The 26,113-nt window shown below is 38.3% G+C and overlaps 1 protein-coding gene across 2 annotated transcripts in view; it reads left to right on the forward strand.

Annotated features, from left to right (window-relative positions):
- NSL1 (NSL1 component of MIS12 kinetochore complex) overlaps positions 1-26,113 on the forward strand; it is a 54,831-nt gene that overhangs the window by 897 nt on the left and 27,821 nt on the right. For both annotated transcript variants that reach the window (XM_057551763.1, XM_057551770.1), the window contains exons 2-4: positions 1,282-1,360; positions 7,472-7,602; positions 9,315-9,369. In XM_057551763.1, the coding sequence (XP_057407746.1) occupies positions 1,282-1,360; positions 7,472-7,602; positions 9,315-9,369 (265 nt within the window). The remainder of the gene's footprint in view (positions 1-1,281; positions 1,361-7,471; positions 7,603-9,314; positions 9,370-26,113) is intronic.

The following is a 26,113-nucleotide window of genomic DNA, read 5'->3' on the forward strand; positions in this document are numbered from 1 at the left end:
TTGTTTGTTTTAGAACATCTTGTGAAGAGAGCGAAAACTTTTTCCCTACAAGTCTAAAGTAGATAAGGAAGCTGTCTTGCTTATAAACTTCAGTAAGATCACACACTGGCCCTTATAATACATTTCCCCTTCCTTTCTTAAATATTTTGCAAAGCCCTGAAGAAGATAGTTTTTTGGGGAAAGACACAACAAATTGAGGGATTTGTGCCTGTCAAAAGGAAGCACACTATTTATATTCAGGAAACAAGTTAAAATGCTTATAACGCAGTACAGTTTTGAGTGTGAATGACCACAGTGCAACCAAAATAAAGGTTAAATGGATGAAGAATGAACACTCCCTGGGTTGTGATTCTGTATTCCAGTGTTGTGTACACTGGCTCTTATATCATTCTCTCCTTGCAAGCAAGGGCAGAATAGAGACATACCTGAGGACATTTTTAGTAGTTTCTTGGGAGAAGACTGTTTTGTTGTGTAATGATCTTAGAATTTACCCCTTTCTAGGAAGTGCTAAGGTGCTTAGAACATTTAATTGCCTTACAAAAAAGAGGAACTTGGCTTAACCTATTATACCTTATTTAATGGATGAGAAAGTGGATTAGAAGATAAAAGGTGTGAAACTACCAAGGGAATTAACTTGTTTTACTATAATTAAGAGAGCAGATAAAAGGCGGAGACTTTAATTATGTTGATATCTCTTTATCTAAAACCACATAATATAGTATTATCACATTCTTTTTTGTGATAGTTATTTTTAAATTTATTTTATTGAAGTATAGTTGATTTACAGTGTGTTAATTTCTACTGTACAGCAGTGATTCAGTTATATATGCATTCTTTTTTAAAAAAATTTTATTTATTTATTTTTGGCTGCGTTGGGTCTTTGTTGCTGTGCGCAGGCTTTCTCTAGTTGTGGCGAGCAGGAGCTGCTCTTTGTTGCAGTGTGCAGGCTTTTCATTGCGGTGGCTTCTCTTGTTGCAAAGCACGGGCTCTAGGTGAGCGGGCTTCAGTAGTTGCGGCACGCGGACTCTAGAGTGCAGGCTCAGTAGTTGTGGCGCACGGGCTTAGTTGCTCCGAGGCACGTGGGATCTTCCTGGACCAGGGCTCGAACCTGTGTCCCCTGCATTGGCAGGCAGATTCTTAACCATTGTGCCACCAGGGAAGCCCCTGCTACTTTTTTTAATATTCTCTATCACAAATTCTGAAATTGTTATTTTGCCAAAATGTTTGAGTTCAGTATTTAAAGTTATTTTCAATGACTTGACTATTGTGACTTTATTGCAGACTTTTGAATCAGCTGTGCAAGAGAATGTCAGCATTAATGGGCAAACATGGCAGGAAGCTTCAGACAATTACTTTATGGGTATGTGATTTTGCTTTGTCCCTCTGTCGTTCATTTCTGAGTTATTTTTGTGGCTAGTTTTATTTATTAATTTAATTTTATTTTATTTTATTTTTGGTCGTGCTGCGAGGCTTGCAGGGTCTTAGTTCCCCAACCAGGGATCGAACCTGTGCGGAGTCCTAACCACTGGACCACCGGGGAATTCCCTCTAGTTTTATTTTGAGTGCTAATTCTTAATCCCCATTTTCAGTGTCACTTCTTTTAAAATTCCTTTAGTGGAAGAGTTCCTTTGCTGGAAAAAAGAGAAAACTAATCTAGAAGACTATTGAGGTCATAAGCTGAGGCAAGCAACGTAGTGGTAACTGTGATCCTTTATATTGATATATACTATCTGGCATTCCCAACAAGACTTTCATCTGATTAAACTTCAAAAGTACCCTTGTCAGTAGCTTATTGGAAAATACTGTAGAACTATCCCCAGATGAAGAAACAGGTCCAGAGAGTCCCTATGCTTAATACTTTATAAATCAAGTTGTATTTTTACAAGTGATCCTTTGAGTAGATAGTGAAGTGCTCTTAGAAATGTGAAGTTAAACTATAAAACTGCCATGTAAAGGATGAGGTCAGTATTTGTAGAAACCTCCTTAATAAAACAGAATATTTTCCTGGTCTAGAGCAGACTAGATTGTACCCTAACTAATGATGTTGACATACCTAAAGAAATAAAAGTTTTAATAGAAAGAAAATGGTCAGTGTAGGAAGGTAAAAATGTAGTAGAAAAAGAATGATCAGTGTGGGAAGAGAGGCAGAACTCTCCAGCAATGTCCAGGAGAAGGGCTGCCCCGGTAAGAGGACTGGAGTGTCTTGTTGGTCCCCATGGTGATAGTACGGAGATTTGACCAGCATAGATTGATATCACTGCTAGCTGTTCAGATTAACCACTTATACCCTTGAGTTTATTCCAAGCCCATCAAGTAATTCTCTGTGGCTATAATTTTTCTCCTCAACATTAAGATAATTCTTTGCCCAGAAGACTTCACTGTTTAATCCTCGGCATTAATCCTCTTCAAAGTCACCAAAGTTCACTTTCCGGTTTATATATTAAAATGGAAAAAATAACATCAGATTTTCCAGATACCATGAGTGATTGCCAATTAGTGGGGGAGGGGCAGTGTATCAGAATCACCTAGGAGTATTTTCAAACTACACAGCTTCTACTGTGTGTTTATCTGACTCTTGTTCTTTGAAGTCACTTTGGAGTTGCTTTATTGTTTGGTCCAGACTGCCTTCAGCAATATGATTCATCAGTTTATAGATTACCATGTATTTTCTGACAGGTTGGCAGCCTGGGTGGATGGCTCTGAAGTGTGGATATTCTCTATCCCTTTTCCCCCTTATAACTCTGAGGGGAAATAGTTGAGAATACTACATTCTTACCTTCTTTCAAGGGCACTTGATAAATGCCAGACACTATGCCAAATTCCAGGAAATAGATGAAAAGATATGGTTCTTACCATTTAGGAACTCATCATTAAGGAAAGGAAATGGACAAAGAATCACTGTTACTCTTTAGGAAATGGGAGAAGATGTAACAGTAGGTTGTTGTTAAAGGAAATGCATTTAATAAGTAAGCGTGTGCTAGACAGAAAGGAGGTAGGAAGGACATTTGAAGCAAAGAGAAAAGCATATGCAAAGGCACAAAGGAGTGATATGTTTGCAAAATGTCAGCAGTGAATTGGGAAAACTAATGACAGATATGGCCAGAAAGATAAGTTGGGATCAGATCACAAAAAGCCCTGTAGGATATGCTGAGGAATCTGCACTTTATCCTGTAGGTAATAGGAAGCTGGTGAAGGTTTTTAAAGTAAAATTACAGTAGTTCTTTCTTATCTGAGGGGGATGTGTTCCAGGACGCCCAGTGGATGCCTGAAATCTCAGATAGTACCAAACCCTGTATCTACTATTTAAAAAAAATTTTATTGAAGTACAGTTGATTTACAATGTTGTGTTAATTTTTTCTGTACAGTAAAGTGATTCGGTTATACATATATATGTATATTCTTTTTCATATTCTTTTCCATTATGGTTTGTCACAGAATATTGAATATAGTTCCCAGTGCTATACAGTACAACCTTGTTGTTTATCCATCCTATATATATGATAAAGTTTAATTTAGAAATCAGGCGCAGCAAGAGATTGACAGCTATAACTAATAATAAAATAGAACAATTATAATAATACATTGTAATGAAAGTTATGTGAATGTGATCTCTCTCCCTCACTCTCAGAATATCTTCTTGTACAAATTTAATGCCTTTTCCATCCTAACGAAGGACTTATCATGCAATGTGGCTGTAACTTTTGCAGTTTGAGGTACGACCACAAAGCTAGCACAGATTTCTTTTTCCTTCACAATTTCATGGATGGAAGATTGATTCTTACTGTCGATCTTAGCAAATTCAGCATACAATTTTTTTTCCTTTATTAAGGTGTGAACTTTCACCTTTTCATTTAACGGAAGCACTTTACAGCTTCTCTTTGCCATATTTGAATTGCCAGCATCACTACTCTTGTGCTTTGGGCCCATTATTTTTTTTTTTTATTATTTTTTTTAAAATAAATTTATTTATTTTTTGCTGCATTGGGTCTTCGTTGCTGCGCGTGGGCTTTCTCTAGTTGCGACAAGCGGGGGCCACTCTTCGTTGCGGTGCGCGGGCTTCTCATGGCGGTGGCTCCTCTTGTTCCGGAGTACAGGCTGCAGGCACGCGGGCTTCAGCAGTTGTGGCACGTGGGCTCAGCAGTTGTGGCGCACGGGCTTAGTTGCTCCGCGGCATGTGGGATCTTCCCGGACCAGGGCTCGAACCCGTGTCCCCTGCATTGGCAGGCGGATTCTTAAGCACTGCACCACCAGGGAAGTCCTGGGCCCATTATTAAGTACCAATAAAATAAGGGTTCCTTGAAAACAAGCACCACGATACTGCAGCAATGGCTGCCAAGTGACTAATGGGCAGGATACACTGGACAAAGGGATGATTCAGGTCCTGGGTGGGACAGAGCAGGATGATGCGAGGTTTTCGTCATGCCACTCAGAATGGTGCACAATTTAAAACTTATAAATTTTCCATGTAATATTTTCAGACCATGGTTGACCGTGGGTAACTGAAACTGCGGAAGGTGAAACCACAGATAAGGGTGCACTACTATAACAAGAAAAGGCTTGTGTTTTAGAAAGCTAACCGTTGGCTGTGTGGGGGACAGATTGGAGAAGGGAGAAATTCAAGGGAGAACCTCTAAGACCTTAGTATGTTATTGCAGTAATACACCAAAAGGTGGCGAAGACTTACCCTAAGAAAGGAGAGAAGAGGACGGGTTCAAGAGATGTTAGCAGGTAGAATTAATAGGATCTGTGTCTGATCTAATACATAGAATCAATAAGTAAGCTTCACAAGGGCAGAGGTTTTTGTCTGTTTTGTTCATTGAGATCATTGTGCAAATGAGTGAATGAATAAAAGAATGAATGAATGTGCAAATGAAACCAACTTCCTCCCTGCCCTTCTACCCTGAAAGGACTTGAATTCAGAAGGCCGGACCTGACACATTTAAGAATTAAAAGATAAGTTCCTTGAGAGCAGGGATTATATATTTTTTTTCTCATCACTATGTTTTCAATACTTGGCTTGGCACACAGTACATGTTTGTTAGATTAATGACAAATTTATACATTTCAATTTTGTAGCTTTATCATTAGGTGGCGCTAAGAAACCATTTTCTTCTCTACATGAAAGATTTAGCTGGGAGACTTGTTTTTTTTTTTTTTTTTTTTTTAAATAATTTGGACAGGCCATGAGAATAATTCCTTTTATTTATTTATTTATTTATTTATTTTTGGCTGTGTTGGGTCTTCGGTTCGTGCGAGGGCTTTCTCTAGTTCCGGCAAGCGGGGGCCACTCTTCATCGCGGTGCGCGGGCCTTTCAAATATCGCGGCCCCTCCTGTTGCGGGGCACAGGCTCCAGACGCGCAGGCTCAGTAGTTGTGGCTCATGGGCCCAGCTGCTCCGTGGCATGTGGGATCTTCCCAGACCAGGGCTCGAACCCGTGTCCCCTGCATTAGCAGGCAGATTCTCAACCACTGCGCCACCAGGGAAGCCCGAGACTTGTTTTTTTAAACTGATTGTGAAATAGTTACAATATTCCTTTCAGGCTAGTGATTGAACTTTTTAAATAATGAAATATAGGGAAGACTGCTCATTTAAATGAGTATTCAAAGTAAGAAATGACTATATTTTATAATACTCTCAGAAGAAGTAATTTAATTGGACTTAGTGAATATTCTTTTCACGAATGGAGGACCATACATGATACATACCTCATTAATCTTTATGATATATATGTTTATGCTGATGTATGTCAGCAGTGTCTCAAAATGTTCTCAAAATATGTAACGTTTCAGACTTCTCCCTAATGAAGCTCTACTCAATAAAATAAATAGATCTATTTCTATCATAGACTTTGACATAGCAGAACACAAATGACGTAAGACCAGTTAAGCTGAGGACCTAGCTCTTTAGTATTTTTAGCTACTTAATATTTGCTACTTTTTAAAGTGATTTTCAAAATAAAGTTGATGTATCCCCTGCATTAATTTCATCTGGGGTGCTTAATTTCTGGGCCCCATTCCAGAGAACTCTACTAGGAATCAAAATTTCTGCACTTCTCCTTACCAAAGAGTATGTACTGTATGATTTCATTTATATAAGATTCTAGGAAATGAAAACTAGAATATAGTGACAAAAATTTGATCGGTGATTGCCTGGGGATAGAGAGCAGTTTGGGAGGAGCAGGAGGGAGAGATTACAAGGGAGCATTAGGAAACTTTTAGGGGTGATGGTTGTGTTCATTATCTTGACTGTAGTGGTGGTTTCAAGGGTATACACATATGTCAAAACTTATCAAATCGTATACTTTAAATATGTGCAGCTCACTGTATGACAGTTACACCTCAATAAAGCTGTTTTTTAAAAAGTAAAAAGAAATTTCTGCACTTCTGACAAGTTCCCCAGGTGATTATTCATTCTTTCAGAGTTTGAGAATCAGTACATTTGACTCTTGAACAACTCAGGTTTGAACTGCAAGAGTCCACTTATACAGGGATTTTTTTCACCAAATACAGTACGACACCATTTGTAGTTGGTTGAATCCACAGATGTGGAAACTCTAAAGTTTCCACAGACGGCAAACTATAAAGTTATGCTTGGATTTTTGACGGCAAGGATGGTTGGTGCCCCTAACCTCCACGTTGTTCAAGGGTCAACTGTACTTTAAAACATAGGAAAGCAACTGATAAGATAGCTTTAGCCAAATCGAAGAAACTCTAAAGTCACCATATCTTCTACGTTTTCCTACCATTTATCCAGTTGTGCCTGTTTCAGATCTAGCTACTCCACTCACTGCTATTGTCACGGCTTTGGTTCAGCACATGATAAAGTCAAAACTTGTTAGCATCCCTGATGTTAAATGTTCTTTACAGTGTGGCTGTTCTATATATTATCATCCTTTTTTCCTTATACTTTAACCTGCAGCCATTTAGATCTTTTTCTGTTTCCTAAAGACTCTTTGATCTTGCAGATACTGTTTTCTCTGCTTCAGATGCATCTCCCTATTATTTTTTTCCCTACCTTTTTTTATGCAATGGATTTACACTTATATTTCAAGTTCCAAATCAAATGTTATTTTCTCTTTAAAGTCTTAAATTCCCAAGGCAGAGTTAGTGTTCCACTGTTCTTTGTCCTGATAGCATTTTGTTCATACCTCTACTGGAGGTATTCAGTTGTTTTGCAGTTGTATGTCTGTTTCTTGCAGTGAACCGTGAGCTCTTAGAGAGCAGGGATTATGTTATGTTCATCTTTGTATTTTCTGATTTAGGCTTGGCTTCCCATAGGGGCTCAGTAAGTAATCGACTGTTCAATGAATAAATGAATCAGTTACCAAAGTGGGGCATCCATTAACTTGCCATATTTGTTTTCCTTAAATTTTGTGTTTTCTAAATTTAGTTTATTATGTTACATTTTCATATAGAATATTAAAAAATGTGTTTTAAGGAATTTTTTGATATTATTTTTCCCTCGAAATAGATTCTGATATCAAAGTCCTTGAAGACCAGTTTGATGAAATCATAGTCGATATAGCCACAAAACGTAAGCAGTATCCCAGAAAGATCCTTGAATGTGTCATCAAAATCATAAAAGCAAAACAAGAAATTCTGGTAAGATGATTTACCTTTAAAATAGTAAATTTTATGTAATGTCTATTTTACTACAGTAAAAAAATTAAAGTATGAGATCCAAGTGGAGGTAAATGACATTTTGTTTTCTTTCTCTTTCCTGCCTCAGTTACTATTGTTGTTTTCCTCCTAAGTCACACTAGGTTTTGAATACAGCTGATGATAAAATAGAATTTGAAGATGGAAGACTGACAGTGACTTAATTCTGAGGCCGGGAGGGAAAAAGAAATGTATTTTTTAAGCCTTTTCCTTCTATCCGTCATTTGTGTTTGGCACATTATTTGTATATGTTATGTATTTTGGAAGACCCTTTAGTTAAATCGATGATGAAGATTGACTACCTGTTTTATAACACCAAAATTTACTTTATGAATTGTGTATAATTTGTTTTGCTCCAAAAATCATGATGAGGTGGAAGTAGGTTTGCTGGGAATGGCATTGCTTCTGGAGTGAGACATACATGTTGCTTTTGATTGTGCTTTACTTTTTGTCATTAGTTTTTGAAATTAGCATACTTTCACATATAAATTTTCTAGTTGCTTTCCTTTCAGGAATTGTTTTAGAGAGTGAAGACAGGTACTTTCTCTAAAACATTTTAGTTATCATTCTGTGAGAAAAAAATGATTATAAGCAAAATTTTTCATTTTTTTTTTTCCATAGAAGTCAGTCCTCCAAGAAATACCCAACTCCCTTTGCCTCATCCACTTTTAAAGTTTCCTCGGGAAAAACATTCAAAATGTATTTATTTTCCAGCATCTCCCTCTCTATTACTACCCTTCCTCCCCCACCAAAACCTAGTGATCAGTATTGTATAAAAGAAAGGAAGTTGGCCGGCCTAGGTGGGGTACTGCTGTGGAAGTTTAAAATTGATGCAAAATGGATGGGGTGAGGATACTAAAGACAGCTTTTTAAAAAAACAAACAAACAACAACAACAACAAAAAAACCTTTTTGGCTCCTGCTACTTTGGGCAAGAGAAAGGAGAGACATTCTTCGCTTTCTTTTTGCCTGAATTTTGGATCCCGTTCTTATAGTTCTGCTATTGCAGTCCCAGTGTATCACAGGCTATGTAGGTAGGCATTAGTGTGCTGATGTGGTAGTGGCCTGGCCACTTTTTAAAACAGAGTTTCTGTGGAAATATGAGTTCTGAGTTCTAAACACTTGTCTTAAAATGAACTTTTGAAAAACAGTCCATTCATAATTTGAAAACTACCTGGTACTTTATAAACACGAGATTCCATCTCTGTGCCTCTAATTTGCTTGATTGCTTTTCTCATGCATTTTTTTTTCCTGGTTTTTTTTTTTTTTTTTTTTTTTGGCTGCACCTTAGTTCCTTGACCAGGGATCGAACCCTGACCCTCAGCAACAAAAGCGTGGAGTCCTAACCACTGGACCACCAGGGAATTCCCTCTTATGCTTTTTTATGGTGCTATATCTTAGTGTATGCAGTAGGTGGCAATACTATAAAAGGTATAATTCAGACTTAGTTTGATCTTTTCTTCTTTTCTCCTCCCTTCGCTACAGATTTTCAGGATCTAATTTTGGGGTTTTTTGTTTGTTTTTATTTTTTTGTGGGGTTTTTTTGGCAAAAGAATGGTACTACTGACTAATAATATATTTGCTTGCATAAACTGAAGGAAATGTTTGTATGAGGCACTAAGTTGTTAAATTAAATCTGTTTTATTTTATGTTTAGAAGCAATACCACCCTGTTGTACATTCATTGGACCTAAAATATGACCCTGATCCAGGTGAGTCAGTGTTTATGGTAAAAGTGAAGCATGAGCTTGTAATTTTCAGGAGTTCCTGATACTCTTAAAGGTTTCAGCATCAAGGTTATCTTCCCTTTGATGCTCTAACTCACTACCAGTCATCAGTGTTTAAGTCTTTTTTTCCCTTAGGATTATAAGAACTTGCTCTAAACCTTCCAACTCAGAATCTCCAGGGCTAGGACCCAGGAAGCTGGACTTTTATTAAGCACTCTCCTGACCTAGACTATTATAACACCTTGTCAATCTCTAACTTCTGTTATAATACCCTCCCATCTCTAATGCTATTAAACCATCCATTCTTTGCATTACAGCCAAAGTTATACTATTAAAGCACTCATGGTGTCTCTCCTCAGTGTGATAACCATCACTGGTTTCTCATCATTTACAGAATAAAATCCAACAAAAATATAATGTTGAACTTAAGAAGAGGTACATACACTTGTTATGCCTTTGAACTCAATTCTGTGTCCACTTAGGTGCACCCTCTAAATCACAAAGAAATAAAATTTATACCAATTTTGTAAATCCAGCAATAGAACCGACTTTGCTAAAAATGTGGATCATATGTATTTTTAAATGACTCTATTCTCACATTTAAAAATTTCTAGCAGTTTTCTTGAGACCTTTTGAAATTTGCCTTTAGTGCTCAAGAGTACCATTTCTTTTTTTATAAATTTATTTATTTATTCTTATTTATTTTATTTTTTTGGTTGCACTGGGTCTTCGCTTCTGCGCTGTGCAGGCTTTCTCTAGTTGTGGCGAGCGGGAGCTAGTCTTCGTTGTGGTGCATGGGCTTCTCATTGCGGTGGCCTCTATTGTTGCAGAGCACAGGCTCTGGCACGTGGGCTTCAGTAGTTGCAGCACGCAGGCTCAGTAGTTGTGGCTCACGGGCTCTAGAGTGCAGGCTCAGTAGTTGTGGCGCACGGGCTCAGTTGCTCCGCGGCATGTGGGATCTTCCCAGACCAGGGCTCAAACCTGTGTCTCCTGCATTGGCAGGCGGATTCCTAACCACTGCGCCACCAGGGAAGCCCAAGAGTACCATTTCTGAAGTATCAGTAAAACAGTTAAGACCTTCATTTATTTGTATGGGATTTCTATACTTATGGCTTTGAGTACCTCGCCCTTGTTGAATTCTGATTTACTTTCTAACATGTCTCCTTGCCCTTCTTAAGTGTCCCAAGCCAATGGGATAAACTGAGAGGGGGAAGTAAAGATACTCTGAAATTGGTTAAAATCACAGCACTCACTGTATTTGATAATAAAAATTGACCTAGGACCTAACACTTAATTGTCATGGTTCACTAAAAAGGGTTAGTTGCCAAAATGCAGTGGTTGACATATACTTGTTTTGGTTTGAACAACAAAAAAATAATAATTGAAAAATGTGTTATCACAATATACTCAAGTATTACTTTTTAACTATAGTTAATTCTCCAAAGAAACTTGGTAACCTTTTTATCTTAGGAGGGAAAACCGGTTTATTTAAATGATCCTTTGACGGTCTACATGATTTTCTTCCTACCATTCCAGTTATGTAGTATTAGTGGAAAAATCTTCTTTGTCGTGTGATTCTGACTTCACAGTTAATCAAATAATTAGAATCTATCTTTTGGATAAATTTTGAGATTTTTGTCATTATACATTTTCATAATGTTTATAAGCTTAGAATAGCAACAGCTCTTTAAGCACAGCAAAATTAACTTATAGTTTTATTAGCTGAATGTCCTTGAGCAAGTCACTTGAAACTTGTGACTTGGGCAAGTCACAGGTTTCTTTATGATGAAGTCTACATAGCCTGATGCTTTAGGTGTGAATTCCAGCTCTGTCACTAAACGTTATAGAAATGTCCTGCCTACTCATTGAGGTTGTTATGAATCACATGAGATAAGGGGGTCTATAAACTGTAACTAAAATATATAAGTAGTAGTTTATAAGGAGATGCTATGTAATAATAACCCTATTATAAATCCTATCCCTGGGCTTCCCTGGTGGTGCAGTGGTTAAGAATCCACCTGCCAGTGCAGGGGACATGGGTTCGAGCCTTGGTCCGGGAAGGTCCCACATGCCGTGGAGCAACTAAGCCCGTGTGCCACAACTACTGAGCCCACATGCCACAACTACTGAAGCCCGTGCTCCACAACAAGAGAAGCCACCACAATGAGGAGCCTGCACACGGCAATGAAGACCCAATGCAGCCAAAAATAAATAAATGAATTTATTAAAAATAAATAAATAAATAAATAAATCCTATCCCTTTTACAGTGGTACACCTTATAATACTACATAGCTTATAATACATTCAACTGATAAAATCATATGAAATTAATTAAAATGGCTTAGGAGAAAAGTGGAAAGCATAAATTTGTATAGAAGTTAAAACTGAATAAGTTACATGGGAAAACTTTTTAGGGAACTTCTTGGAATTTTGTTTGTTTGTTATTAGAATATTAAGTGATATCAGGCTTATTTGAAAGCTGACACTTTTAAAGAAGGCTGTCTAGTTTTCAAAACATGTTACTTAAGCAATGTATATAACAGTTATTTGGCATAGTTATGTTAGTAACTCTGGGGGATATGGAGATAAAAAAGATTCTCCCCATAAAGAGCTTATGTCTGAGTAGAAATAAGAGATGAACATAAAACAGGATTCTTTCATGCTCTCCAACTGATTCCATTCCCGGTTTTCCCCATCTGAGTAAACAACACCTTCACCTACGTACTGCTTTAGTGAGAAGTCAACTTTGATTCTTTCCTCTTCTGAACTCCTCATCTACAATCCATCAATAAGTCCTACAAATTATTCCTTTGAAATATAATCTCACGTTCATCCACTTCTCTTCACCTCTCTATTATCACCTCTAATCTAGGTCACCATCACTCTAGCCAGGATTTGTAGAGATGCTTTCCTGAAGGTCTTCTGTTTCACTCTTACTCTCTTCCAATCCATTGCATACACATCAGAGTTGATTTTTTAAAAAATTCTTTGAAATATTTCAAACATATAGAAAACATGGAGTATAACATAATGAACATCTTTGTACCTACCACTTATTTTTTTTTTCTCAAAATTGTGTGTTTATTTATTTATTTATTTATTTTTGGCTGTGTTGGATCTTTGTTTCTGTGCGAGGGCTTTCTCTAGTTGTGGCAAGCGGGGACCACTCTTCATCGCGGTGCGCGGGCCTCTCACTATCGCGGCCTCTCTTGTTGCGGAGCACAGGCTCCAGACGCGCAGGCTCAGTAGTTGTGGCTCACGGGCCCAGTCGCTCCGCAGCATGTGGGATCTTCCCAGACCAGGGCCCGAACCCGTGTCCCCTGCATTAGCAGGCAGACTCTCAACCACTGTGCCACCAGGGAAGCCCCCTACCACTTATTTTTAAGGGCTATTCATATTTTGCCAAACTTGGATCAGACCTTCTTAGGAATTAAAAGGTATGGATACAGTTGAAACTTTCTTTGTACCCTTCACCATCCCATTCCACTCCCTCTTACTTCAGAAGTAACCACCATCCTCAAGGTTAGTGGTTCCTTCCTATCCATGTTGTTATGCTTTTATTGATACTTTATCAATGTATCCATAAACAATGTATGGCATTTGTTTTAAAATTTTACATAAATTGTATCATACCAATCATATCATTCTGCAACTTATTTTCCCCACTCAATATTTTATACACACATCTCTTTATTCATTTAGTTTCTAAATAATATTCCTGAGTATGAATATACCTCTGTAAATCCATTCCTCTACTGAGGGACACTTAGTTTCTTTTTTTTTGGCTGTTATAAACAATATTACAATGAATATTTTTATACCTGTGTCCTTGTAAAGTGTAAATATGTCACAGATTTTCTGGGGTAGATTTCTGAAAGCAAAATTTCTCGGTCCACGGGGCTTGTCTCTGTTTAGCTTTATTACATATGAGCTTTACTACCCTTCCAAAAGAGTCGTATCAGTTTACCGTCCCACCAGCAATGTTTGAGAGTTCTTGCTTCTCTACATTTTGCCAACAATTATTACCGTCAGGCTTTCTGTATTTTTTTTTTTTTCTGCCAATTTGATGGACATGCGGTAGTATTTAAAGTGAGGTTGAGCGTCCTTGAATTGCCTATTTATATTCTTTGCCTGTTTTTCGGTTGGGTTATTTGAATTTTCCTTATTCATTTCTAAGAGTCATATACACAGGCACATGAACGTACATGCACATACACATTATGGATATTTGTGTTACAAGCACTGTAAATATTTGCTCTAAATTTTTGGCTTGTCTTATAACTTTATAATGTCCTTTTATATATGTTTACATAAGTTTTAATGTAGTCGGATTTACCAGAGTTTTTCCATTATAAATGCTCTTTCAGTGTCTTTAAGTGTCTATCTGAATGACATAAAGATCCTTTGTTATTTTATTTATAGACTTTTGATTATCATGTTTAGGACTTGAATACAACTGAATTTTTAAAAAAATTTTATAAGGAAGGGATCTAACTTCTACTGTACTGGTAGCCAGTTGTCCTAGCATCATTTATTGAATAGTCCATCTCTTTTCCACTGCTTTGTAATGTCACTCTCTAATATACTAAGTTTCCATGTATTTGGGGGTCTGTTTCTGCGCTGTCTCTCTTTTTCTTTTTTCTTTTTTTTTTTCTGGCCACGTGGCTTGTGGGATCTTAGTTTCCTGACCAGGGATTGAACCCTGGCCCTTGTCAGTGAAAGTGTGGAGTCTTAACCACTGGACCACCAGGGAATTCCCCCAGATTCTCTTTTTAACGTTATTGGTTGACTTGGCTGTCTCAGCACCATTACCACACTTTTTAAGTTTCTGTAGTTTAAAAGAAGACTTGATATCTTGCCATTTCTTCCAAATTTTGTTGCCTGTTTTTGGCCCTTTACTCTTCCATAGGAATTGTTAGGATCAACTGTAAAATTGCTTGAAAAATCTTATTGGGATTTGATTGGAATTGCATTTAATTTATAGATAAATTTGGAGAGAAGTGCCACGTTTACAATATATGTCTTCCCATTTGTGAACATATTATATCTCATTTTGGGTTTTTCAAAATGTCCTCCAATAGTGTTTTATAAACACATGTAATAAAGATGTTTATAAGAGTGCTGCCTGCTTGCTATGTTGAAAACAGTGTTATTTAAGGGACTGGATCTGATAAGATATTCTGTAATGCATGTAGAGAAGTGTTTAAAGACATGTAATAAAGATGGTTTTAAGAAAAAAATAGTATTTTATAAATTTCTCCACATAGGTTTTACACATCTTTTATTTGTTCCTAGATACCTTTTTGTAGCTATTGTAAACGGTAACATTTTGGGATTACACATTGTAATTGAATATTCCTGGTGTTTAGGAATACCGTCGATCTTTATTTGCTGAACTCTTTTTAGTTCTAATTATCTAATTTCAACTAGATTTTTAAAAATGTAGATAATCATATCATTTGCAAGTAATGCTAGGTTTTATCTTTTTCCTAACTTTATACATGTTCTATTTTTGTCTTATTATTACATTGATTAGAGCCTCCATCATAAATATTTAGGGGGTGCGGGAGAGATAAATCAGGAGTTTGGGATTAGCAGATACAAACTACTACATATAAAATAGATAAACAACAAGGTCCTAACGTATAGCACAGGGAACTATATTCAGTGTCCTATAATAAACCATAATGGAAAAGAATATGAAAAAGAATATATATATATATGTATAACTGAATCAGCTTGCTGTACCCCAGAAACTAACACAGCATTATAAATCAACTATACTTCAACAAAAAATTTTTTAAGGAAAAAACCCCAAAAACCAAAAAAAAAAACAACCTCCAGTGTAATATTGAATACTAGTAATGATAGTGGCCATGATATATATATATTTTTAAAATTTATTTTATTTATTTTTGGCTGCGTTTGGTCTTTGTTGCTGCGCGGCCTTTCTCTAATTGTGGTGAGCAGGGGCTACTCTTGATTACGGTGCACGGGCTTCTCATTGTGGTGGCTTCTCTTGTCGCGGAGCACGGGCTCTAGGCGTGTGGACTTCGGTAGTTGCAGCATGCGGGCACTGTAGTTGTGGCTCGCGGGCTCTAGAGTGCAGGTTCAGTAGTTGTGGTGCACGGGCTTAGTTGCTCCGTGGCATGTGGGATCTTCCTGGACCAGGGCTCGAACCCATGTCCCCTGCATTGGCAGGCAGATTCTTAACCACTGTGCCACCAGGGAAGCCCAGTGGCCATGATATTTTAAAATTATGAATAAATGTTTAGTTTTATTGAACACTTCTTTTGCATCAACTGAGATCATATACTTGTTTGACCAACTTTATTGAGCTATAATTTACATATAATAAAATACATCCATTTTATGCATACAGTTTGAGTTTTGACAAATGTATACAACTATGTAACTGTGACCACAATTCAGATATAGGATTTTTCATCACTCATGAAGTTCCCTTGTGCCCCTAGATCGTATGCTTTTTTGTCTCTAACTCTGTTAATATGGTGAGTTAACAGTGACAGATTTTTCTGATGGTTATCTTTGCATTCATAGAGAAAACCCCACTTCCTCATTAGTATATTTTTTCTTTTATACACTTGAATTAAATTTATTTATACTCTATACCTGTATTTTATTTAGTATATTAACCTATAGTATATTTGCATCTGTAGTCACACAAAAAATAAACATGTGTTTTAAAACGTACTGAACCTATTTGCAGGGCAGGAATAGAGATATAGACGTAGAGAACGGATGTGTGGACATGGTGGGGCAGGGAGGGGAGGGTGGGATGGGTTGGGAGATTGGGAGTGACATGTATACACTACCATGTGTAAAAAAGATGGCTGGCATGAGCATGCTATAAAGCATAGGAAGCTCAGCTCGGTGGTCTGTGACGACCTAGATGGGCGGGCTGTAGGGTGGGGTGGGTGGGAGGTTCAAGAGGGGGGATATAGATATACATATGGCTGATGCACTTCATTGTACAGTGGAAACTGGCACAACATTGTGGAGCAATTATCCTCTAATAAAGAAAAATATAATAATAAAGCAGGTGAACTTTAATGAAAAAAAAAAAAAAACCATACTGTCCCTTTCCAGTTTTGTCATCAAGGTTATGCTGCCCTCATAAAACAGTTTCTAAATGTTAGAGATTTTTTGTTCTTTGAAGAGTTGATAAGGTTCATGTATAAAACTGTGAGCCTGGGGTATGTATGGGGGTAAGTTTGACTTAACTGATTTAGTATACTTAATGGTTATTGATTTCTTCAGGTTTTAAATTTTTTTCTTGAATCAATCTTGGTAATATCTGTTTGGAAAATAGTCTCTTTCATCCATGTGTTCAATATGTTGGTATGAAATTGTTTGTAGTAGTTGCTTGTAATTTAAAAAATTTGTTCCACATACGCTTATTTCTTAATGTCATTTGTTTTTGCTGTCTTTTTTCTTGATATCTTGCTGTAGATTTCTTTGTTTTTATTGGTCTTCCCAGAGAGTCAGCTTTTAGTTTTGCTGAGTTTCTCTATTGTTTTTTACTTTTCTTGTTCCTTGAGTTCTGATCTTATCTTTAGTGTGGTCTTCCTGCTTTCTTGAGTTTTCTCTGTTATTTTTAGCTCCTTGAGTTAAACACTTAAGTTTACTTCAGTCTTATTTTTTAATAAATATGTTTAAGGATACAGATTTATCACTAAGTCCTGCTTTAGCCATATCCTCGAGGCTTGACATGTAGAACTTTCATAATTCAGCTCTGAATATTTTTTTGTTTCCAAATATAGGAGTTTTACTATTTTCCCTCTTTTTTGCCATCTATCATGTTGATAGATTTTTCTTTATTCTCTTATTTTCCTTTTTTCTGGTTTGGAAGCTATATGCTATGCTTCTTTTCCTTTAGTGTTACCTGTAAAATTTTAGCATACTATAATTCTAAAATTATCTAACACAGTCGGGAGTTATACAGTATTTCAAGTCCCCTCCTGGGCAAGAAAAGGACTTTATTACACTTTACCCACTGAATAAACACACCCCTCCCCGTTTTCCTTCTTTGTGTCTAGAACTTTAGTTCTTCTCTTGTTAAAAAACACTTCAGTAGCTGCTACTCTTTTGCACTCAGTGATTAATTAAATTTATAGCAAACTGTTCCAAACTCTCTGATTGTCATGGCTTCCTTTTAGGTTTACTACTCTGTTGATGGGTTCCTTAGGTACTTTGAGTAAAAGTCTGTGGGCGGTAGACTCTTAGTTTTTATTTAATGCTCTTGAATTTTGTTTTATTTACTTTCATTTACCATATGGAATATATTACATCATTATCTTTGACGCTTATTTTTTTCTAGTGGCTTTATTGAGGTACAATTCATATACTATCCCATTCACCCATTTAAAGTGTGCAACTCGATATTCACAGAGTTTTATGCAGCCATCACCATAATTAATTTTTAAACATTTTCATCACTTCAAAAAGAAACCCCACATTCTCCCCCAATCTGTCATCCCTCTCCCCTGGCCCTAGGCAACCACTAATCTGCTTTCTATCTCTATAGATTTGACTATTCTAGACATTTCTTATAAATCAAACCATGTAATATGTCATCCTTTGAGAATGGCTTCTTTGAATTAGCATGTTTTCAAGGTCCATGTTGTAGCATGTATCAGTATTTCATTTCTTTTTTTTTTGCCAAATAATATTCTATTTTATGGACATATGACATTTTATTTATCCATTTATCAGTATATTCTTGAGTTTCTGCTTTTGGTTGTTATGAATAATTCTGCTATGAACATTTGTGTACAAGTTATTCTGTGGACATATGTTTACAGTTCTCTTGAGTGTATATACCTAGGAATGGGATTGCTGGATCATATGGGAACTCTATGTTTAGAGGAACTGATGAACTGTTTTCCAAAGTGGCTGCACCATTTCACATTTCCACCAGCAGTGTTTGAGGGTTCCAATTCCTCCACATCCTCATCAGCTCTTGTTATTTTCTGTCTTTTTGGTTTTTTTTTTTTAATTGGAGTAAAATTGCTTTACAATGTTATGTTACTTTCTGGTGTACAGTGAAGTGAATCAGCTATATGTATACCTATATTCCCACCCTCTTGGACCTCCCTCCCCCCCTTCCTCCCCCCATCTAGGTCATCACAGAGCACAGAGCTGAGCTCCCTGTGCTATACAGCAGGTTCCCACTATCTATTTTCCCCATGGTAGTGTATTTATGTCAAACCTAATCTCCCAATTCGTCCCACCCTCCCCTTCCCCCGCTGTGTCCACATGTCCGTTCTCTACGTCTGTGTCTCTATTCCTGCCCTACAAATAGGTTCATCTGTACCATTTTTCTAGATTCCACATATATGCATTAACACATGATACTTGTTTTTCTCTTTCTCGCTTATTTCACTCTGTATGACAGACTGTAGGTCCATCCACATCTCTACAAATGACCCAATTTTGTTCCTTTTTACGGCTGAGTAATATTCCATTGTATATATGTACAACATCTTCCTTATCCATTCATCTGTTGTTGGACATTTAGGTTGTTTCCATGTCCTGTCTATTGTAAATAGTGCTGCAATGAACATTGGGGTACATGTGTCCTTTTTTTTTTAAATTTTTTTTTTTGGCTAAGTTGGGTCTTCATTGCTGCATGCAGGCTTCTTCTAGTTGCAGTGAGCGGGGGCTACTCTTTGTTGAGGTGCGTGGACTTCTCATTGCAATAGCCTCTCTTGTTGTGGAGCATGGGCTCTAGGCACACAGTCTTCAGTAGTTGTGGATCAGGGACTCTAGAGTGCAGGCTCAGTATTTGTGGTGCACGGGCTTAGTTGTTCCGCGGCATGTGGGATCCTCTTGGACCAGGGCTCAAACCTGTGTCCCCTGCATTGGCAGGTAGATTCTTAACCACTGCGCCACCAGGGAAGCCCTATGTGTCCTTTTGAATTATGGTTTTCTCAGGGTATATGCCCAGTAGTGGGATTGCTGGGTCATGTGGTAGTTTTAATTTTAGTTTTTTAAGGAACCTCCATACTGTTCTCCATAGTGGCTGTATCAATTTACATTCCCACCAACAGTGCAAAAGGGTTCCCTTTTCTCCACACCCTCTCCAGCATTTATTGTAGATTTTTTGATGATGGCCATTCCGACCGGTGTGAGGTGATACCTCACTGTAGTTTTGATTTGCATTTCTCAAATAATTAGTGATGTTGAGCCTCTTTTCATGTGCTTCTTGGCCATCTGTATGTCTTCTTGGATGAAATATCTATTTAGGTCTTCTGCCCATTTTTTAATTGGGTGGTTTATTTTTTTGATATTGAGCTCCATGAGCTGTTTGTATATTTTGGAGAAAAAAACCTTAGTCCATTGCTTCATTTGCAAATATTTTCTCCCATTCTGAAGGTTGTCTTTTTGTCTTGTTTATGGTTTCCTTTGCTGTGCAAAGGCTTCCCATTTGTTTATTTTTGTTTATATTTTCATTATTCTAGGAGGTGGGTGAAAAAAGATCTTGCTGTGGTTTATGTCAAAGAGTGTTCTGCCTATGTTTTCCTCTTAGAGTTTTATAGTGTCCTGTCTTACATTTAGGTCTTTAATCCATTTGGAGTTTATTTTTATGTATGGTGTTAGGGAGTGTTCTAATTTCATTCTTTTACATGTAGCTGTCCAGTTTTCCCAGCACCATTTATTGAAGAGGCTGTCTTTTCCCCATTGTATATTCTTGCCTCCTTTATCAAAGATAAGGTGACCATAGGTGCGTGGGTTTCTCTCTGGGCTTTCTATCCTGTACTACTGATCTATATTTCTGTTTTTGTGCGAGTACCATACTGTCTTGATTACTGTAGCTTTGTAGTGTAGTTTGAAGTCAGGTAGCTTGACTCCTCCAGCTCTGTTTTTTCCCTCAAGATTGCTTTGGCTATTTGGGATTTTTTGTGTTTCCATACAAATTGTAAAAATTTTTGTTCAAATTCTGTGAAGAATGCCACTGGTAGTTTGATAGGGATTGCATTGAATCTGTAGATTGCTTTGGGTAGTATAGTCATTTTCACAATATTGATTCTTCCAATCCAAGAACATGGTGTGTCTCTCCATCTGTTTGTGTCATCTTTGAATTCTTTCATCAGTGTTTTATAGTTTTCTAAGTACAAGTCTTTTGCTTCCTTGGGTAGGTTTATTCCTAGGTATTTTATTCTTTTTGTTGTGATGGTAAATGGGATTGTTTCCTTGATTTCTCTTTCTGAGTTTTCATTGTTAGTGTATAGGAATGCCAGAGATTTCTGTGCATTAATTTTGTATCCTGCAACTTTACCAAATTCATTGGTTAGTCCTAGTAGTTTTCTGATGGCATCTTTAGGATTTTCTATGTATAGTATCATGTCATCTGCAAACAGTGACAGTTTGACTTCTTCTTTTCCAATTTGTAGTCTTTTATTTCTTTTTCTTCTCTGATTGCCGTGCCTAGGACTTCCAAAACTATGTTGAATAATAGTGGTGAGAGTGGACATCCTTGTCTTGTTCCTGATCTTAGTGGAAATGCTTTCAGTTTTTTACCATTCAGTGTGATGTTTGCTGTGGGTTTGTCATATATGGACTTTATTATGTTGAGGTAGGTTCCCTCTATGCCCATTTTCTGGAGAGGTTTTATCATAAATGGGTGTTGAATTTTGTCAAAAGCTTTTTCTGCATCTATTGAGATGATCATATGGTTTTTATTCCTTAATTTGTTAATATGGTGTATCACATTGATTGATTTGTGTATAATGAAGAATCCTTGCATTCCTGGGATAAATCCCACTTGATCGTGGTGTATGATCCTTTTAATGTGTTGGATTCTGTTTGCTAGTATTTTGTTGAGGATTTTTGCATCTGTGTTCATCAGTGATACTGGTCTAATTTTCTTTTTTTGTGATATCTTTGTCTGGTTTTGGTATCAGGGTGATGGTGGCTTCATAGAATGAATTTGGGAGTATTTTTCCCTCTGCAGTTTTTTGGAAGAGTTTGAGAAGGATGGGCATTAGCTCTTCTGTAAATGTTTGATAGAATTCACCTGTGAAGCCATCTGGTCCTGGACTTTTGTTTGTTGGAAGATTTTTAATTATGGTTTCAATTTCATTATTTGTGATAGGTCTGTTTATATTTTCTAGTTCTTCCTGGTTCAGTCTTGGAAAATTGTAACTTTCCAAGAATTTGTCCATTTCTTCCAGGTTGTCCATTTTATTGGCATATAGTTGTTTGTAGTAGTCTCTTGTAATCCTTTGTATTCCTGTGGTGTCAGTTGTGATTTCTCCTTTTTCATTTCTAATTTTACTGATTTGCATCCTCTCTCTTTTTTTCTTAATGGGTCTGGCTAAAGGTTTATCAATGTTTTTTATCTTTTCAAAGAACCGACTTTTAGTTTTACTGATCTTTGCTATTGTTGTCTTCATTTCTGTTTCATTTATTTCTCCTCCGATCTTTATGATTTCTTTCCTTCTGCTGACTTTGGGTTTTCTTTGTTCTTCTTTCTCTAGTTGCTTTAGGTGTAAGGTTAGGTCGTTTATTTGAGATTTATATTATTTCTTTTTTTTTTTTAAAGATTTTTGTAACGTCTTTATTAGAGTGTAATTGCTTTACAATGATGTGTTAGTTTCTGCTTTATAACATAGTGAATCAGCTATACATATACATATATCCCCATATCTCCTCCCTCTTGCGTCTCCCTCCCACCCTCCCTATCCCACCCCTCTAGGTGATCACAAAGCACTGAGCTGATCTCCCTGTGCTATGCGGCTGCTTCCCACTAGCTATCTATTTTACACTTGGTAGTATATTTAAGTCCATGCCACTCTCTCCCTTCGTCCCAGCTTACCCTTCCCCCTCCCCATGTCCTCAAGTCCATTTTCTAGGTCTGCGTCTATTTTTCTTATTTCTTAAGGTGAGGTTGAATTGCTATAAATTTCCCTCTTAGAACTGCTTTTGCTGTGTCCCATAGGTTTTGGGTCGTCGTTGTCATTTGTTCTACGTATTTTTAAATTTTTTCTGTGATTTCTTCAGTGATCTCTTGATTATTTAGTAGTGCACTGTTTACCCTCCATGTATTTGTGATTTTTACGGTTCTTTTTCCGGTGGTTGATTTCCAATCTCATAGCATTGTAGTCAGAAAAGATGCTTGATACGATTTCAGTTTTCTTCAATTTTCCGAGGCTTGGTTTGTGACCCAAGATGTGATCTATCCTGGAGAATATTCTGTGTGTGCTTGAGAATAAAGTGTATTCTGCCACTTTTGGGTGGACTGTCCTATAAATATCAATTAAATCTATCTGGTCTATTGTGTCATTTAAAGCTTGTGTTTCCTTATTATTTTCTGTTTTGATGATCTGTCCATTGGTGTAAGTGGGGTGGTAAAGTCCCCTACTATTATTGTGTTGCTGTTGATTTCCCCTTTTATGGTTGTTAGCATTTGCCTTATGTATTGAGGTGCTCCTATGTTGGGTGCATAAACATTTATAATTGTTATATCTTCTTCCTGGATTGATCCCTTGATCACTATGTAGTGTCCTTATCTCTTTTTTTTTTAACAGATTTTTTTAAAACATATTTATTTATTTTATTTATTTATTTTTGGCTGTGTTGGGTCTTCGTTACTGCGCGCGGGCTTTCTCTAGTTGCGGCCAGCGGGGACTATTTGTTGCGGTGCGCAGGCTTCTCATTGCGGTGGCTTCTCTTGTTGTGGAAGATGGCCTCTAGACGTGCGGGCTCAGTAGTTGTGGCTTTCAGGCTCTAGAGCACAGGCTCAGTAGTTGTGACGCATGTGCTTAGTTGCTCCGTGGCATGTGGGATCTTCCTGGACTGGGGCTCGAACCCATGTCCCCTGCATTGGCAGGCGGATTCTTTTTTTTTTTTTTTTTTTTTTTTTAAAAGGTCTTTTATAGCTACTTTATTTATTTATTTCTTTATTTTTGGCTGTGTTGGGTCTTCAGTTCGTGCGAGGGCTTTCTCTAGTTACGGCAAGTGGGGGCCACTCTTCATCGCGGTGCAGGGACCGCTCTTCATCGCGGTGCGCGGGCCTCTCACTATCGCGGCCCCTCCCGTTGCGGGGCCCAGGCTCCAGACGCGCAGGCTCAGTAGTTGTGGCTCACGGGCCCAGCTGCTCCGTGGCATGTGGGATCTTCCCAGACCAGGGCTCGAACCCGTGTCCCCTGCATTAGCAGGCAGATTCTCAACCACTGCGCCACCAGGGAAGCCCTGGCAGGCGGATTCTTAACCACTGTGCCACCAGGGAACCCCCTTCCTTATGTCTTGTAACAGTCTTTATTTTAAAGTCTATTTTATCTGATATGAGTATTGCTACTCCAGCTTTCTTTTGATTTCCATTTGCATGGAATATCTTTTAACATCCGTTCACTTTCAGTCGGTATGTGTCCTTAGGTCTGAAGTGGGTCTGTTGTAGACAGCATGTGTATGGGTCTTGTTTTTGTATCCTTTCAGCCAGTCTCTGTCTTTTGGTTGGGGCAGTTAATCCATTTACATTCAAGGTTATTATCAATATGTATGTTCCTATTACCATTTTCTTAATTGTTTTGGGTTTGTTTTTGTGGGTCTTTTTCTTCTCTTGTGTTTCCCGCCTAGAGAAGTTCCTTTAGCATTTGTGGTAAAGCTGGTTTGGTGGTGCTGAATTCTCTTAGCTTTTGCTTGTCTAAAAAGCTTTTGATTTCTCTGTCGAATCTGAATGAGATCCTTGCTGGGTAGGGTCATCTTGGTTGTAGGTTTTCCTCTTTCATCACTTTAAGTATATCCTGCCACTCCCTTCTGGCCTGCAGAGTTTCTGCTGAAAAATCAGCTGATAACCCTATGGGGATTCCTTTGTATGTTATTTTTTGCTTTTCCTTTCCTGCTTTTAATAATTTTTCTTTGAATTTAATTTTCGTTAGTTTGATTAATATGTGTCTTGGTGTGTTTCTCCTAGGGTTTATCCTATATGGGACTCTCTGTGCTTGCTGGACTTGGATTATTTCCTTTCCCATATTAGGGAAGTTTTCCACTGTAATCTCTTCAAATATTTTCTCAGACCCTTTCTTTTTCTCTTCTTCTGGGACCCCTATAATTCGAATGTTGGTGCGTTTATTGTTGTTCCAGAGGTCTCTGAGATTGTCTTCAATTCTTTTCATTCATTTTTCTTTATTCTGCTCCTCAGCAGTTATTTCCACGGTTCTGTCTTCCAGCTCACTTATTCGTTCTTCTGCCTCAGTTATTCTGTTATTGATTCCTTTTAGTGTATTTTTCATTTCAGGTACTGTGTTGTTCATCTGTTTGTTCTTTTGTTCTTCTAGATCTTTGTTAAACATTTCTTGTATTTTCTCAATCCGTGCCTCCATTCTATTTCCGAGATTCTGGATCATCTTTACTATCATTACTCTGAATTGATAGGTAGGTTGCCTATTTCCTCTTCATTTATTTGGTCTTGTAGGTTTTTCCTTGCTCCTTCATCTGTGACATATTTTTTGTCGTCTTTTTTTTTTTTTTTTATAAGTGGGATTGTGTTTCTGTTTTACTGGTTGTTTGGTCTGAAGCTTCCAGCACTGGAATTTGTAGGTTGTTGGGTAGAGCTGGGTCTTGATGCTGAGATGAGGACCTCTGCAAGACCTCACTTCAATGACTATATTCCTTGGGTCTGAGGTTCTCTGTTAGTCCAGTGGTTCAGACTCAGAGCTCCCACTGCAGGAACTCTGCCCTGACCTGGCTCGTGAACCAAGATCCCACAAGCTGTGTGGAGTAGCAAAAAAAAAAAAAAAAAAAAAAGAGCAAAACAATAACAGAGTAAACAATAAAATTAGGTTAGAAAAATAACAGATATGTTAAAAAGAATTAAAAAATTAAAATATAGAGGAAACAACAACTGGAAGGTAAAACAGAACCACAATACTATAAAAGAGGAGAAAAAGAAAAATAAAAAAAAAGCCGGAAAGGGCCTTGGCTGTGGGGGGTGGGGCTTGGGCAGGAACAGGTTTAGGTGGTTGGTGGGGCCTATGCTTAGGACCCATAGGGCAGGAAAAGGCCCTGGGGGTGGGGGTGGGGCTTACGCTTAGCAGGAGGGGCCCAGGCCCTCTGGCCTTGGAGGGCAGAGGACCAGGTCCAGGGCCCCAGCAGGCTCACTGGGCCTGAGTGGGCAGGGGAAACGCTAGGCGTGTCCCCCCCAATCCTCTGATCCTGGAGGGCCCCTCCCCGTTGGCCTCCCTTCTTCTCCCCCCTGCCTCCCTCCTATTCCCCTGGGACTCATGTGGTGGGAGGGGACCCCGGAAGGCAGGGGATCAGACCTGGAAGCCCAATAGGCTTCCCAGGACCAAGTGGGCGGGGGAAACGCCTGTGGCCCCTCCCCATCTGCCTTGCCTCTTCCTCCCCCTCCCTCCTATGCCCCTAGGACCCATGTGGCCTGGTGGGGGGCCTTGGAGGGCAGGGTACTCAGCACTGGGAAGCCTGCTGGGTTTCCCCTTATCCTCTGGTCCTGGAAGGTTCCCCCCAACACTGTCTGCCTGTCCTCTTCCCCCTCCTCCCTCCCTCCCAGACTCTAGGACCCATGAGGCTGGAGGGTGCCCCAGAGAACGGAGGACCAGGCCCGGGAGCCCAGCAGGCTTCCTGGGGCCCGAGTGGGTGGGGGAAACACCTGCCACGCCTCTGCTTATCCTCCAGTTGGAGGGCTTCTCCCACCCGCCTCTCCTCTTCTCCCCCCACCTCCCTCCTATGCTCCTAGGACCCACG

Source organism: Balaenoptera acutorostrata, chromosome 1 (genome assembly GCF_949987535.1).
Source record: "Balaenoptera acutorostrata chromosome 1, mBalAcu1.1, whole genome shotgun sequence".
Classification (NCBI taxonomy): domain Eukaryota; kingdom Metazoa; phylum Chordata; class Mammalia; order Artiodactyla; family Balaenopteridae; genus Balaenoptera; species Balaenoptera acutorostrata.